Below are 14,851 nucleotides of genomic sequence, written 5' to 3' on the forward strand. Positions count from 1 at the left end.
GTATAGACTTATATCCACCCATAAAAAAGAAGAAAATCTTGCCAGTTTCAACAACATGGATGGACCTCGAGGGCATTATGCTAAGTGAAACAAATCAGACAGAGAAAGAAAAATACCATATAATCTCATTTATATGTGTCATATTAAAACAAAAAGCAAGTTCAGAGATGCTGAGTAGTTGGTGGCTGCCAGAGGTGGGGGATTTGGTGTGGGCAAAGGTAATCAAAAGGTATAAATTTGAATTATAAAATTAATGGGTGAAGAGATATAACATACAGCATGGTGAATACTGTATTGTCTATTTGAAGGAGGGCAAGAAAATACATCTTAAACATTCTCATCATGTAAGAAAAATTTTTAACTATATATATGGATCTACATATATGGATCCATATATAGAGATATAACTAGACTTACTGTAGTGATCATTTATCAATACACACAAATATATAAGCATTATGTTGTACACAGCAAAAAATATAATGTTGTATCAATTATATCAATTAAAAATTTTCATAAAGCAAGTTTGGAACATGTAGATTAAATTAGCTCCATCCAAACTTCATTTTATAAACTCAATTTAAACCCATCACTTAGATTTTAATATATCAAATCTCACTAACAACATCCTACAGGGTTGGGAAAGACACAGAAACAGACATAAGTCACCTTCACACGAGATGTAGGCTTCCTCCTTTGGAGAGCATGAATTGTATTTCCATGGGCCAGAAGGACACTGCCAGAGAGAGGTATCAGTTTTCCGACACTGAATTAAATCTACCCACTGGGGTCTAGAACCTTCCCTGAGACCAAGAGAGGTGTTGAGACTTCCACTGTCCCCACAGCCAAGCTGTCTGCAGATGGTGGACACGGTGACATCATCCATGGGGCTGCGGCAGACACTGCCCCAGGTCCCGTTGTAGAAAACTTCCAGCCACCCAGCACACTGCTGGTCCTCGCTGACCATCCTGAGGGCCAGGAACTCTAAGATTGAAAGAGAGGAGACAGGACACAGTGAACACTCCATTCAGTGCTCTGGGTTTTCCTCTCTCCCCAAAATTGTGAACATTCATCTGTGACCCAGCTGAGGAAGCAAATACATTATAAGACCAGAGTGAAACTTGTCTCCTTTTCACCTGACTTTGTCCATTTGTGTCTGTCTTTCTAAATATTTCTACCACCATGATGTAGTGGATATGAACTGAGAGGAAGACCAACCTGGACATCTGCAGGGAGAGGGAGCTGACTCCTGCTTCCTGACAAAACATCTAAAAGAGTGTATGAAAGGGGTGTGATGTGGACAGTGTGGAGGCAGATGGAATAATGGACCCGCAGATGTCTACATGGAACCCGTGTCTATGTTTCCTTATCTGGCAAAGAGGACTTTACATATGTGATTACGGTATGGTGCTTGGGATGCTAAGAGTAACCTGAAATACGGCAGATTAACCACCTGAGCATGGTCTAATCACATTCTTAGACTCACTATCCTTTAAATGGAATCCCTTTCCTCGTTCTGGTTAGAGGGAGATGTGAATATGGATAATGGTTAGAGAGGTGGAGCATTGCTGGTCTGATGATGAACAGAATGGGGTTATGAGTGAAGGAAGGCAGGTGGTTTCTAGAAGCTTGAAAAGACAGGAAACAGATTCTTTCCCAGAGGCTCAGAAGTGATGTGGCCCTGCTGAAACTTTTATCACAATCCAGTGAGATCCCTGCTGGACATCTAAGCTACAGAAGTGTAAGGAAATAAATATGTTGTTTTAAACCATTAACAATGTAGCAATTTGTTATAGAACAAGCAAAAACTAGCACAGTGGCTTTAAGATGTCTCTACTATACGTACCAAAAGGGTGAGCCCTGATTTCAAGAAAAACTGTGACAAAAGACTCTGCCAGGAAACACTACTCAGAAGAAAGGACCAGAATCTCAGCTGCTGCAGGAGGCAGTGAAAGCACCTCGTCTTTACCTCTGTTGGACAGGCTTCATGGAAGGAAGCCTCCTTCTCTGGTCCTTTCAGCATCTCTCCCTCAGGGCTCAGACCCCCGTCCTCCTGGGCCCCACCCCTCCCCCAAACTGTGGACAGTGTGCAGCACAGACCTGAGCAGATGACCCCGGCGTCCTCCTTGTGTCTGCAGTCGTGCCGCCCCCAGCCCCGGGAAGGGCATGTCCACACCTGGGACTCATTTCCAGCACAGTTCAGGTCGTCCAGCCAGATGGGCCCTGATCCTGCCCCAAAGTGAGCAGATCCCGTGGCATTAACGGCTTTTCCACAGCCCAGCTGCCTGCACACCACGTGGGCATCGTCCAGGTCCCAGCCGTCATCACAGATGGTGCCCCAGGATCCCTGGTCAAGGATCTCCACTCTCCCAGCGCAGTGACCGCCCCCGTCCACCAAGCGGAGCTGCCTGCTGTCTGAGGAGAGAGAAATGGGACAATGGGGCATTGACCTAGGGAATGAGAAGAGTCTTCTGTCCTGTGAGACCCTCACCTGAGCAGTATGGGGCCCTCTCCTCTGAGGCCGCAGATCCTGCTGGTTCAGACACAAAGTGGTCGCACTGGGGCAGCACCTGGGTCTGGTTTCCTGAAGAAACAGCGATGATTAGAGGGTTGGGAGGGTTAAAGAACAGGAAAGTCAGTTAAACTAAATAATTTTTAGGAGGGGAGGGAAGTTTGGGGGAAAATGGATGCATATATGTGTATGGCCAAGTCCCTGGCTGTTCACCTGAAACCATAACAACGTTGTTAATCGGCTATACCCCAAGACAAAGTAAAAAGTTCAAAAGAAAAAAATAAATAATGACCTAGGGATGGAGCTGAGATGAAAGCTGGAACATACTGGTAAAGTTACCATAATCTTCGTGTTCCCTTTCTCCATGAAGAGCCCTGGTCCTGACAATGGCACGATTCCGGTTTTAAGCCAAGCTTTGCCCTAAGAATGAGTTAAACAAGTTGTTCTATTCTTCAATTCAGTTCAGTTCAGTCGCTCAGTGGTGTCCGACTCTTTGCGACCCCATGAATTGCAGCACGCCAGGCCTCCCTGTCCATCACCAACTCCCGGATTTCACTCAAACTCACGTCCATCAAGTCTGTGATGCCATCCAGCCATCTCATCTTCTGTCATCCCCTTCTCCTCTTGCCCCCAATCCCTCCCAGCATCAGAGTCTTCTCCAATGAGTCAACTCTTCGCAAGAGGTGGCCAAAGTACTGGAGTTTCAGCTTTAGCATCATTCCTGCCAAAGAACACTCAGGACTGATCTTCTTTAGAATGGATTTGTTGGATCTCCTTGCAGTCTAAGGGACTCTCAAGAGTCTTCTCCAACACCACAGTTCAAAAGCATCAATTCTTTAGCCCTCAGCTTTCTTCACAGCCCAACTCTCACACCCATACATGACTACTGGAAAAACCATATCCTTGACTAGATGAACCTTTGTTGGCAAAGTAATGTCTCTGCTTTTGAATATGCTATCTAGGTTGGTCATAACCCTCCTTCCAAGGAGTAAGTGTCTTTTAATTTCATGGCTGCAATCACCATCTGCCGTGATTTGAAGCCCCCAAAAATAAAGTCTGACACTGTTTCCACTGTTTCCACATCTATTTCCCATGAAGTGATGGGACCAGATGCCATGATCTTAGTTTTCTGAATGTTGAGCTTAATCTACCCCTAAATAGAAGAAGCAAAACAAAAACCTTTCTGAAGGAGTTGTACAATTATTTATCTACAATGTTTGTGATTTTAAAAATACTTATATAAAAGAGATCTCATAGAAAACCAGAGCAAAAAGAAACATTAAAAAATTTCCCAGGGTATTTGGCTCTTAAAGTTACCTGACAAAGAATTTATTTTATTTAATTTATTAATTTTTGAGTATAATTGCTTTACAATGTTGTGGTAGCTTCTGCTGTACAGCAAACTTAGTAAGTTATACATATACATGTGGGCCTCCCAGGTGACTCAGTGGTAAAGAATCTGCCTGCCAAACAGGAGACTGGGGTTCCATCCCTGGGTTGGGAAGAGCCTTTGGAGAAAAAAATGGCAATCCACTCCAGTATTCTTGCCTGAGAAATCCTATGGACAAAGGAGCATGGCAGTCCATGAGGTCACAAAAGAGTCAGACACAACTCAGTGACAAGTCTTAGGTACAAGTCTTAGGTAAGCAGTCTTCCCTGGAGAGGAGGAGGACACAGCTATTGGGAGGCGATAGTGACTCTGTGGTGCTGTGCATGTTCTCTTTGTAGATCTGGGTTGGAGAACATGACCTAGGTATACACTTATTGTTTGTACTTTGTTCTCTATTATTATCCTTAAATAATAATGTTTCATAAAAAATATTCATCTAGGCGTTTCTTTCCCTGACATAGCACTTCTTAGCATTTCTTAGCACTTCTTTCCCCTGAAAAAAAATGAGTAAACAATGAGAATGCTATGGAGCAGGACCTTACAGAGCCTTCTCAGGACAGACCACCCTCATGTCCTCCACCTGCCTCTGTTTGTAGAAAAATCTAGCTAAAGAATAAATTTGATCACAGAAATGAAAAAAAATTAGAAAAAAAAAGGAAAACAGTCAAATGGTACAAAATAATAATAGTTTAGCCCTAAACAAAGTCAAGGACCTTTAGTTCCTTCTTATGGGCTATAGATAACATCCTGAGCCATATCTTTTGAGCTATTTTGCAGATACTAAAATCCCAAACAGGTGGTAGCAATAAATTACATGATGACCAGACTAGTGGGGAGCCAGCTCCTTCTCCAGGGGATTTTCCCAACCCAGGGATCAAACCCGAGACTCTTGCATTGCAGGCAGGTTCTTTATCATCTGAGCCAACAAGGAAGTTCATAATCTTCATCTTACACAATTCCAAGATCGGCCTCAAGGAACTGGGAACAAACCAACACTAGAACTGATGATTAACTGTAATTCAAACAATAAAGGTGACACTGACCAGACCTATTTCAAGATGATTGTCGGGGCTCGCTGTGCTACTCTGCAGGTAACCTGTCCCCTACTTCCACCTGTGCACTCCTGATTAGCAAGGAGGAGCTGGTTCTTTGGTGCATTAGTCCTCTGTCTCCCCAGAACGGCTGGTTTCCTCAATAAAGCTATCTTTAATTTTACCCCACACTTGTCTCTGTGTTGGATTCTTGAGTAATGAGCAGCTGAAACTCGAGTTCAGTAACAAGATTAAACATTTCACTACAGAATATCTTTCTTTTTAAGCCTGTTTTCCCTTAGTCTCTGCTCTGGGGAAATTTCACTCCAGGAGCATCCTAAGTATAGTAGCCCTTCCCTGTCTTACCTGAGCAGATCACAGAGGCCGTGTTGCCATGGGAACAGTCAGGAACACCCAGGGTAGTCACAGGGCATTTCCACAGGAAGGACTCAGTCCCTGAGCAGTGAAATCGGGCTTTCCAGAGTTGATCACTTCCTTCTGCTCTGTTCAGGGTGGAGATGGCGACTCCACAGCCGAGCTGACGACAGACAACATTGGCATTGGCCAGACTCCAGTGGGAGGCACAGAGCGCTCTCCATTGTCCAGAAATGTTCATCTCCACCTGCCCCTCACACTGAGAGGAGCCGTTTGTCACGAGCCGGACATCTGTGTACACTGATAGAAACAGATAGGATTTCAGCAAAATCATATTTCTTTTTTAGCTTGAAGTAAGTGTACACAGAGGCTAAATCCTGATGTGCATCTCACCTGAACAGACAACCTGAACAGCTCCTCTGTGGTGGCAAGTGCCCCCTGGACAGGGCACTCTGGGACAGAACTGGAGCTCAGGCTCCTCCCCCTCACACCTGAACTCTTCAGCCCAGACCCGGGCATTGGACTCTCTGAAGGGCACATGTCCCAGGACAGACACAGCCTTGCCACACCCCAGCTCTGCACAGATGACCTGGGCAGTGGGGAGTGTGAAGTTTCCATCAGACACTGGGGTCCAGGCTTCTCCAGAATGCACTTCTACTCGCCCTGAGCAGGGTCCATCCCCTCCAGCCAGACGCACAAATCCTAAGAGAAACAAAGAACAAAGCCAGTGACTGTTCATGAAACTGGCTTGACAATTGGAAACAACACCTCACAGGCAATGGTGGGAAGGCTTTTTCCAGCAGTGGAATAAGAGGGGATAAGAAGAGAAAATTTGACTGTCATTGTCAAATTGCATTTTCATGAGCAAGGTTCTGAAGAGATATCCAGAAGGATTGCAGGGTCAGTTTGAAATGGCTGAGTCCCGAGAATATATATTGGTTAGGAATGTTAATTCTTATCTGGGGGCCTAGAAACTACAGAGGCCCAAAGAAACTGCACAGTGGTAGACATTCAAACTTGAGTGCACAGCCGAACTAAATGAGAGTGAAAAAAGATCATGGGATTCGAGAGGTTAGAGGCCTAAGAGTCAGAGAAGTTTAGAAGGTCATCCTGAAATTTCTGGGGCTAGAATTTTGGGCACGTTTCTCTGAGCCCATATTCAAGTCACTGGGGATGGGAACAGCATGCGGGCTGGATCTGAGTTGCAGGCATTAGGTCACAATTAGGTAACCTAATTGTGAAAGAAGTTGTTCACAGATAAGTTTGGAAGTGATGAAAGCTCAGAGAGTCATAGGAGAGGAAGGGAATGATGCTAGCCATCTTTCTTAAAAACCTAGGATGTATGAACACACCTGAGAGAAAGTGAAGTCTCAGTGGGATTATGCAAGACAACTGAGTTAGTTGATTACTTCATCCTAGACATGAGATTCTTAGCAAATGTGAAGGAGTGATGAGAATTTAATGTATTCTAACCCTATCTATGTGCCTACTGCATATTCCTTTCCTATTTGGATTTCTGAGATAAGAAGCCAGCAAGCTACCAAAAAGGAGAGTGAGAGGAAGATAGCAGAGAGCAAGCAAGCCATATATATTTAAGAGATTTCTAAATTGCAAAAGCCTCAATAATGATGAAACATAGATTTGGAAACCAAATATTTGTTCAACAAGATTTTAACACCTTTTATCCCCTGGGCTGCTCCCATTTGCCACCTAACACTACTACCCTTTCCAAATTCCCCCAATGCAGAAAAGAAGAAATGATCTTAAGAGCTGCAAATAGATGGAAAGGATACTCCAAAAGGGAAGAACTTCTGTAGGGAGTGAGGTGGGGTGAGTGGTAGGTTAAATGGGGAGTGGATGGAGTATGAGAGAGAGACCAAAGAAAAGATTCATGATCATGATTTCGTGCTTCAGGGACCATATTTGGACAGAGAAAAGGTAATCCAATGGGAAAAAAACCCCTGCAAATCATAAAGAACAATTTTTAAAATAATTTTCCTGGTTTCTGAGTGTGCTCATGGTTATGTACGTAATGGTGGAATTTGTCCTGGTAAAGGACTCTGATTGCATAAGTATGTGAACTTTGAAGTCTCAAAAAGAATGATGTAACAGAATAAAAATCTACTATAGAGAGCAGGAGAGGACAGAAAAGACACCACAGAAATTAAAGAATTGAAGGATTAGCTTGACCACTGATATAAGAATGAATGATGAGGGAGAGGATGATCTGCTTGCCTTTTATTATTTATCCACTTCCATCTCCCCAGAGAGGCCCAGGTTAGGACCCCTAGGCTCCTCTGGCTGGGAGTTTGGGTCACAGGCTACACATTCTAATTAAAACATTTTTATTTAACTGGTTGCTTTGTTGCTTAGTCACTCAGTCGTGTCCGACTCTTGGTGACCCCATGGACTGCAGCACTCCAGGCTTCCCTGTCTTCACTATCTCCCTGAGTTTACTCAAACTCATGTCCATTGAGTCAGTGATGCCATCCAATCATCTCATCCTCTGTTATCCCCTTCTTCTCTGGTCTTCAATTTTTCCCAGCCTCAGGGTCTTTTCCAATGAGTCATTTCTTCTTATCATGTGGCCAAAGTATTAGAGCTTCAGCTTCAGCATACATCCTTCCAATGAGTTATTCAGGGTTGATTTCCTTTAGGATTTACTGATTTGATCTCCTTGCTGTCCAAGGGACTCTCCAGAGTCTTCTCCAGCACCACAGTTCAAAAGCATCAATTCTTAAGTGCTCAGCCTTCTTTATGATCCATACATAACTACCATACATAACTACCGGAAAAAAAAAAACAAAACATAGCTTTGACTATATGGACATTTGTCACAAAGTAATGTCTCTGCTTTTTAATCTGCTGTCCAGGTTTGTCATAGCTTTTCTTCCAAGGAGCAAGCGTCTTTTAATTTCATGGCTGCAGTCACAGTCTGCAGTGATTTTGGAGCCCAAGAAAATAAGTCTGTTGCTGTTTCCATTTTTTCCTCATCTCTTTGCCATGAAGTGCTGGGACTGGATGCCATGATATTAGTTTTTTGAATGCAGAGTTTCCAGCCAGCTTTTTCACTCTTCTCTTCCACTTTCATCAAGAGGCTCTCCTCTATTCCTCTTTACTTTCTGCTATTAGGGTGGCATCTTCTGCATATATGAGGTTATTGATATTGTTATATTAATTCTATGGGATTAAAAATTTAGAAAGAACAAGAAAAAAGTATTTCTTGTATTCTGTTTTATATACCCTGATACATGTGAAATATTCAAATATATGCTGAATACTCAATAAAGTCTTATACATATCAGGATAGAGACTTCTGAGATATAGTATATCCTTTTCATTTTCTACTTGATTTTAAAATTTACATGGAAGAATAAGTGTGTGATAATTCCAAGAAAATTATTAAATAGAAGGCCAATGTGAGTAAAGATATTAAATATAGTAAAGACATATCCTTGTCTGGCCTTTTGCTGTGTACACATCCTGTGTCCTTAGACACACGTAGCATCCTTCACACCACACCTGGCCCCTCAGTGCTGCTCAGAGAACCTCACAGTTACCTTCATCAGCTCCCATTGCCATTCACCTTCCTCCCAGCTACTATAAAACCTTTTCCACCTTCTTCAAAAATTATATTTGTCCACTTACCCCAAATAAGCCCCCAAATGCAATTCTCTTATATTATTGAGGCCATCAGATATAAACTTTATAATCTCTTAACATAAAACACAGAAATTCAAGATTTATTACCTCCACCTTTGACTTGTCAGTGCATGGCTAAGTGTTCCTCCAAAGTTTGCATTTACACAGATGTTTTACAGGAAAAATTGGAGAGAGAGACTTTTCTAGTAACAATGGAAGAATATATGACTCAGAGCATTTCATCAATAATTCTCTACCATCAAAGAACTATAAACATTTATGTCTAAATTTGCAAAGGAAACTTGAAATCTGGCACAAATCCATAAGAATCTCTGATCTGTTAAATGATGACCCTTGTAGGGATACCCTCTATACATGTAAATAATATCCTCCTATAGTAGGAGTAGCCTCGACTCATACTAACCTAGTGCAAAATAATGTCTCACACTGTTTGTATAGAAACAACTCCACCCAGGAAAGTACATCCTCATTGTTTGTCCCTCCCTCTCATAGCCTTCCTGTGCAAAGGGAGTGTGTATGTGGCTGTTAGCAAATGTTTCACTTTTACAAAAAGTGAATTATGAAAAAATTATGAGGATTTATTTTAACTGGGAGAATAAATAAAGCTATTTTAGTGTCAGGTAAGAGCACTGGAGAAGAAAAGAATAGCGGAGACTTGTAAGAGGAAAGTATATGAAGCTCATTGCTCAAGCTACAGGGCACTCACGGAGGAAGGGTAGTTGTCTCAGCCCTCTCTAGCACACCCGTCCCCTATTGTCCCTCGGATCAGACACCAGCTTTCTTGGAACTTTCCATTCTCTCACCTTGTGGGCAATGAACTGACCATACCTGAGCAGATGACTCCTGCATCCAGGCTATGATCGCAGTAGTGCTTCCCCCAGTCCCGGGAAGGGCACCTCCACACGTGGGACTCCTTTCCTGTGCACCTCACGTTGTCCAGCCAAATGGGCCCTGATCCCGCCCCAAAGGAAGAAGAGAGAGTGGCATCGAGGGCTTTTCCACAGCCCAGCTGTCTGCACACCACGCGAGCATCGTCCAGGTCCCAGCTGAAATCACAGATGGTGCCCCAGGAGCCCTGGTTAAGGATCTCCACTCTCCCGGCGCAGTGACTGCCCCCGTCCACCAGGCGGAGCTGTCTGCTGTCTGAGGAGAGAGAAATGGGACACGGGGCGTTGACCTGGAGAATGAGAAGGGTCTTCTGTCCTGTGGGACCCTCACCCGAGCAGTAGGAGGCGCTCTCCTCTGAGGCTGCAGACCCTGCTGGTTCTGATATAGAGTCTTTGCACTCGTGCAGAAGGCAATGGCAACCCACTCCAGTACTCTTGCCTGGACAATCCCATGGACAGAGGAGCCTGGTAGGCTGCAGTCCATGGGGTCGCTAAGAGTCGGACACGACTGAAGCGACTTGGCAGCAGCAACAGCAGCATTGCACTGGGGCAGCAGCTGGGTCTGGTTTCTTATAGCAGTGGCAAGAGAATTAATAAGGTTGAAAAGTAGGAGGAAAGGTTAAAAAAGAAAAAAAGTAGGTAAAGAAAGGTTAAATAATGTCTATTAGTGCTGCACTTTAAGTAAATAATGAAGTAGAGAATTAAACCTAAAATTTTCCACTTCCAGGGAGAATGGAGTTCACAGCAGGCCAATGTGTCTTGCTGGGTCTTTCTGGATACAACTTTAAAAGCTGGAAACTATTTTTTAAGAAACAGTAAATGTATTCGACATTTGTTAACACAACATGGACTAAATATGCTAAAATTCTAAAGAGTGGAGATTATTTCAATGTTAGTCCGGGATCTATGGCTTCTTTTTCTCTGTGGGAATTTGCCAATTCATTGCATAATTTAATGATTCAGAATCTGGGCTCGGACAAGCAGAGGACTACTGTTGTGACAGGAAGCAGCATAATCTGGGGGCTACCTGGTGCTGGAGACAAAACTCGAGTCTTGAGAGCCTCTCTCACACAGCAGCTTTTCTCCTCCAATATTTGCCCAGTATATAAGCTGTGAAGGGCAGGAAGCTAGAGAACTATATAAAAAGACTTGGAAAGCAGAGTCTTTTTCATTATTTTGGGTACTTAGCTACCAAAGAATATAGGCTCTGAACTGAAATCTGTGAAGGCCTATGTCATAGGGACAGAGGAATCAGAGGTGGACTGAGTGCTACCAAAACTGCAACCCATACAGTTACAGCTCAGTTTTAGGTTATATTTAGATGTTTGAGTGAGACACACCCCCTCCCCCTACCTGCCTAGGAAAACAAAGGGTAAATCCTTTCAGGTATTAGAAAATGTATCAGGAGTATCTTACTTTTTCATATATAATTTATAGCACTCAATAAAAAATGACATGACATTTGACAAGCTAGGATAACATGACGAATGACCAAAGTGAAAAAAGATCAGCACATTTAACTAAGTAACACAGAGAGCAATGCACCCAACAATGCAAGAGTTCACATTACTGTAAATGCACTAGGAACTTTTATCAAAATGACCATATAATAGGACAAAATCTTTCACTCTTTGAATTCATACAGAATATTTACTCTGGACACAGTGGAATAAAATTAAGAACTAATAAGAAAATATTTATATATTTCTATTTGGGGAAATTCAGCAAGATCCTTCCAAAAGCCACATGAGTCTGGGAATGAATTTAAAACTTACAAAATATTGTGAAATAATGATAATAAACACAAAATAATGGTATGATAAATTCTTCTAATGAAACTCAAGTGGTGCCTAAGGGAAATTTATACCCTAGATTTAGAGAAGAGGAAAGACTGAAAGTGAAAAAAAGTAAGCTTCCAATTAAGAAACTAGATGAGAAAGTCAACAATGTAGAATGTTGGGGTTAATTTAAAAAGGACCAAAAATTAATGGAAAAGAAGGTAAGCATAAAGTAGAAAATATAGAAGAAAACCCTTTAAACGTGGTTCATTGAAAATTGATGAACACTGCGCAATACTAATGCAGAGCAGAGAGAAAAGGAAGTTGACAATACCAAGAATGAAAAGGGACATCAGTATAAATCATACAGATATTTTGGTCATAGTTTTTGTGCTGGTGTTTGTTTGTGTTTTGGCTGTGCTGTTGCTCATGGGATCATAGTTTCCAGGTCAGGGATTGAACCTGGACCCATGACAGTGAAAGCCCAGAGATTTAACCCCTGGAGTACATAGTTTTATTAGTACAATTTATACATTTAATGTGGATAAGTACACATAAAGTGTCAATTTCTCCACAGCCTTGCCAACACTAAGTGTCTTTAAAAAAAAAAAACAACAGTCATTCTGACATGTGTGAGATGATATCTCTTTGTGGTTTTAATTTACATTTCCCTGATGATTGACAATGTCAAGCATTTTTTTATATACCTATTGCTATTTGTACGTCTTCTTTAGAGGAATGTCTATTCAAGCCCTTGGCCAATTTTTTAATTGAGTTATTAGGTTTTAAGTTTGTTGGGTTTTTTTTCTCTTAAGTTATAGGAGTTCCTTATTATTTTTGGAAATTAATACCTTATATAATTTGCTCTAGCTTCCTTTTTCACTCTGTTGATCTTTCATTTGGTTTGCAGAAGGTTTTTAGTTTGCTACATCCTCACTTGTCTATTTTTGCTTTGTTGCCTGTACTTTTGGTCATATCCATGAACTCATGAGACAATGTGCTTTTATTTTGTGATGGAGCTAAGATATCACATATCTAAAATGTAATTCCTATCCGGTGATGATGTTTCACCATCACACATAGTAAAATAAATTCAGATAAATATATAAATTTTAAATTAGGTTTTGAATATTCTTTAGTGGAACTATTAAATTGTTTGCAGAAAATAAAACTTGATTCAATGTTATTCTGAGATGAAGAATGGTGTTTGAAACATTGCACTAAAGGCAGAAGTCAAAAAAGTAAAACATTACAGATTTGATCACATAACCCACCCATACACATATACAATCTTAAAAATATATGTAAAATATGGGGAAAATCTTACAAAAATATTTAAGGAAAATAATAAGTGATGTCAATACCAAGAATGAAAAGGGACTTTTTCATAAATGAGTTTATAAAGAGTTCCTATGAATAAATAAGAAATTTCAAAACATTCTAGAGAAAAAATATTGTCATGAAAGATATCTTAAGACAGTAATATAGGAAAGAAGAAAATATTTTTGTATATAGTGTTTGTGAAAGTCACTTAGTCATGTCCAACTCTTTGCAACCCCATGGAGTATACAGTCCATGGAATTCTCCAGGCGAGAATACTGGAGTGGGTAGCCATTCCCTTCTCCAGGGGGTCTTCCCAACCCAGGGATCAAACCCAGGTCTCCCACATTGCAGGCAATTCTTTACCAGCTGAGTCACAAGGGAAGCCCAAGAATACTGTAGTGACTAGCCTATCCTTCTCCAGCGGATATTCCAGACAAAGGAATCAAACCAGGGTCTCCTGCATGGCAGGCGGATTCTTTACCAGTTGACCTACCAGGGAAGCCCTTATGTGGATATAAAACCATGATGCTATGAAGAAAATAATACTCTCTTTTAAAATTCAGTATTTATTTGGTTGTGCTGGGTCTTAGTTGCAGCATGTAAATTCTTACTTGTGGGATCATATGAGAAAAAAATTGTAACTGCATGTGGTGATGGATATTACTGTATGTGTGGTGATTTACCAATATGTACAAATACATAAACACTATGTTTTACACTTAGAACTAATATAATGTTATGAGAATTACATCTCAATTAAAAATTTTAACAAACAAGGTTGGAATATGTGGATTAAATTAGTTTCATTCTTTCCTCATTTCAGCTTCTCTGGTGGCTCAGACAGTAAAGAATCTGACTACAGTGTAGGAGACCCGATTTTCATACCTGGGTCAGGATGATCCCCTGAAGAAGGGAATGGTTACCCATTCCAGCATTCTTGCCTGGAGAATCCCATGGACAGAGGAGCCTGGCAGGCTATAGTCCATGTGGTCGCAAAGAACACAACTGAGCAACTAACATTTTCACTTTGTATCATTTTGTGGACCCAAATTAAACTCATCACTTAGATTTTAAAATATCAAATCTCACTGCATCCTACAGGGTTGAGAAAGACACACAGAAATAGTAAGTCACCTGCACACGAGATATAGGCTTCCTCCTTTGGAGAGCATGAAGTGTAATTCCAAGGGTCAGAAGGACACTGCCAGAGAGAGGTGTCAGTTTTCTGACAGCGGATTCCATCCACCCACTGGGGTCTAGAACCTTCCCTGAGACCAACAGAAGAGTTGAGGGTTCCACTGTCCCCACAGCCAAGCTGTCTACAGATCACGGACACAGTGATGTCTTCCATGGGGCTGCGGCAGACACTACCCCAGGTCCCGTTGTAGAAAACTTCCAGCCACCCAGCACACTGCTGGTCCTCATTCACCATCCTGAGGGCCAGGAACTCTAAGGTTGAAAGGGGAGGAGACAGGACACAATGAAAATTTTGCTGGATGTTCTAGGTTTTCCTTGCTTCTAGAAATGGTGAACATTCATCTCTGACCTTGTTCAAGAGATACCCACTAAATGACAAGACTGACATCGCCTCCCTTTTAACTGACTTTGTCCATTTATGTCTGTCTTTCTATTTCTATCACAATGGTGTAGTGGATATGACCTGAGAGGAAGACCAAACTTCATGGATGCTAGTCAGAGAGGGGCAGCTGAATCCTGCTTCCTGACGAAATCTTTAAAGAATATGTCAAAGGGATGTGATGTGGATATTAGGGAGATAGGGATAATAATTAATCCAAAAATGTAAATGTCCACATCCCAATCTTTGCAACCTGTGAATATGTTCCCATACCTGACAAGAGGGATTTACAGATGTGATTAAGGTAAGGACCTTG

The 14,851-nt window shown here is 41.7% G+C and overlaps 1 protein-coding gene across 1 annotated transcript in view; it reads right to left on the reverse strand.

The window, feature by feature from the left end:
- The window catches only part of LOC129644148 (antigen WC1.1-like), a 46,609-nt gene that overhangs the window by 12,556 nt on the left and 19,202 nt on the right, over positions 1 to 14,851 (reverse strand). Inside the window, exons 7-13 of the mRNA XM_055569609.1 lie at positions 14,094 to 14,408; positions 9,800 to 10,114; positions 5,702 to 6,010; positions 5,300 to 5,608; positions 2,492 to 2,584; positions 2,101 to 2,415; positions 670 to 984 (exon numbers count right to left, since the gene is read on the reverse strand). Of these exons, the coding sequence (XP_055425584.1) occupies positions 670 to 984; positions 2,101 to 2,415; positions 2,492 to 2,584; positions 5,300 to 5,608; positions 5,702 to 6,010; positions 9,800 to 10,114; positions 14,094 to 14,408 (1,971 nt within the window). The remainder of the gene's footprint in view (positions 1 to 669; positions 985 to 2,100; positions 2,416 to 2,491; positions 2,585 to 5,299; positions 5,609 to 5,701; positions 6,011 to 9,799; positions 10,115 to 14,093; positions 14,409 to 14,851) is intronic.

This window comes from Bubalus kerabau, chromosome 1 (assembly GCF_029407905.1).
Source record: "Bubalus kerabau isolate K-KA32 ecotype Philippines breed swamp buffalo chromosome 1, PCC_UOA_SB_1v2, whole genome shotgun sequence".
NCBI lineage: Eukaryota > Metazoa > Chordata > Mammalia > Artiodactyla > Bovidae > Bubalus > Bubalus kerabau.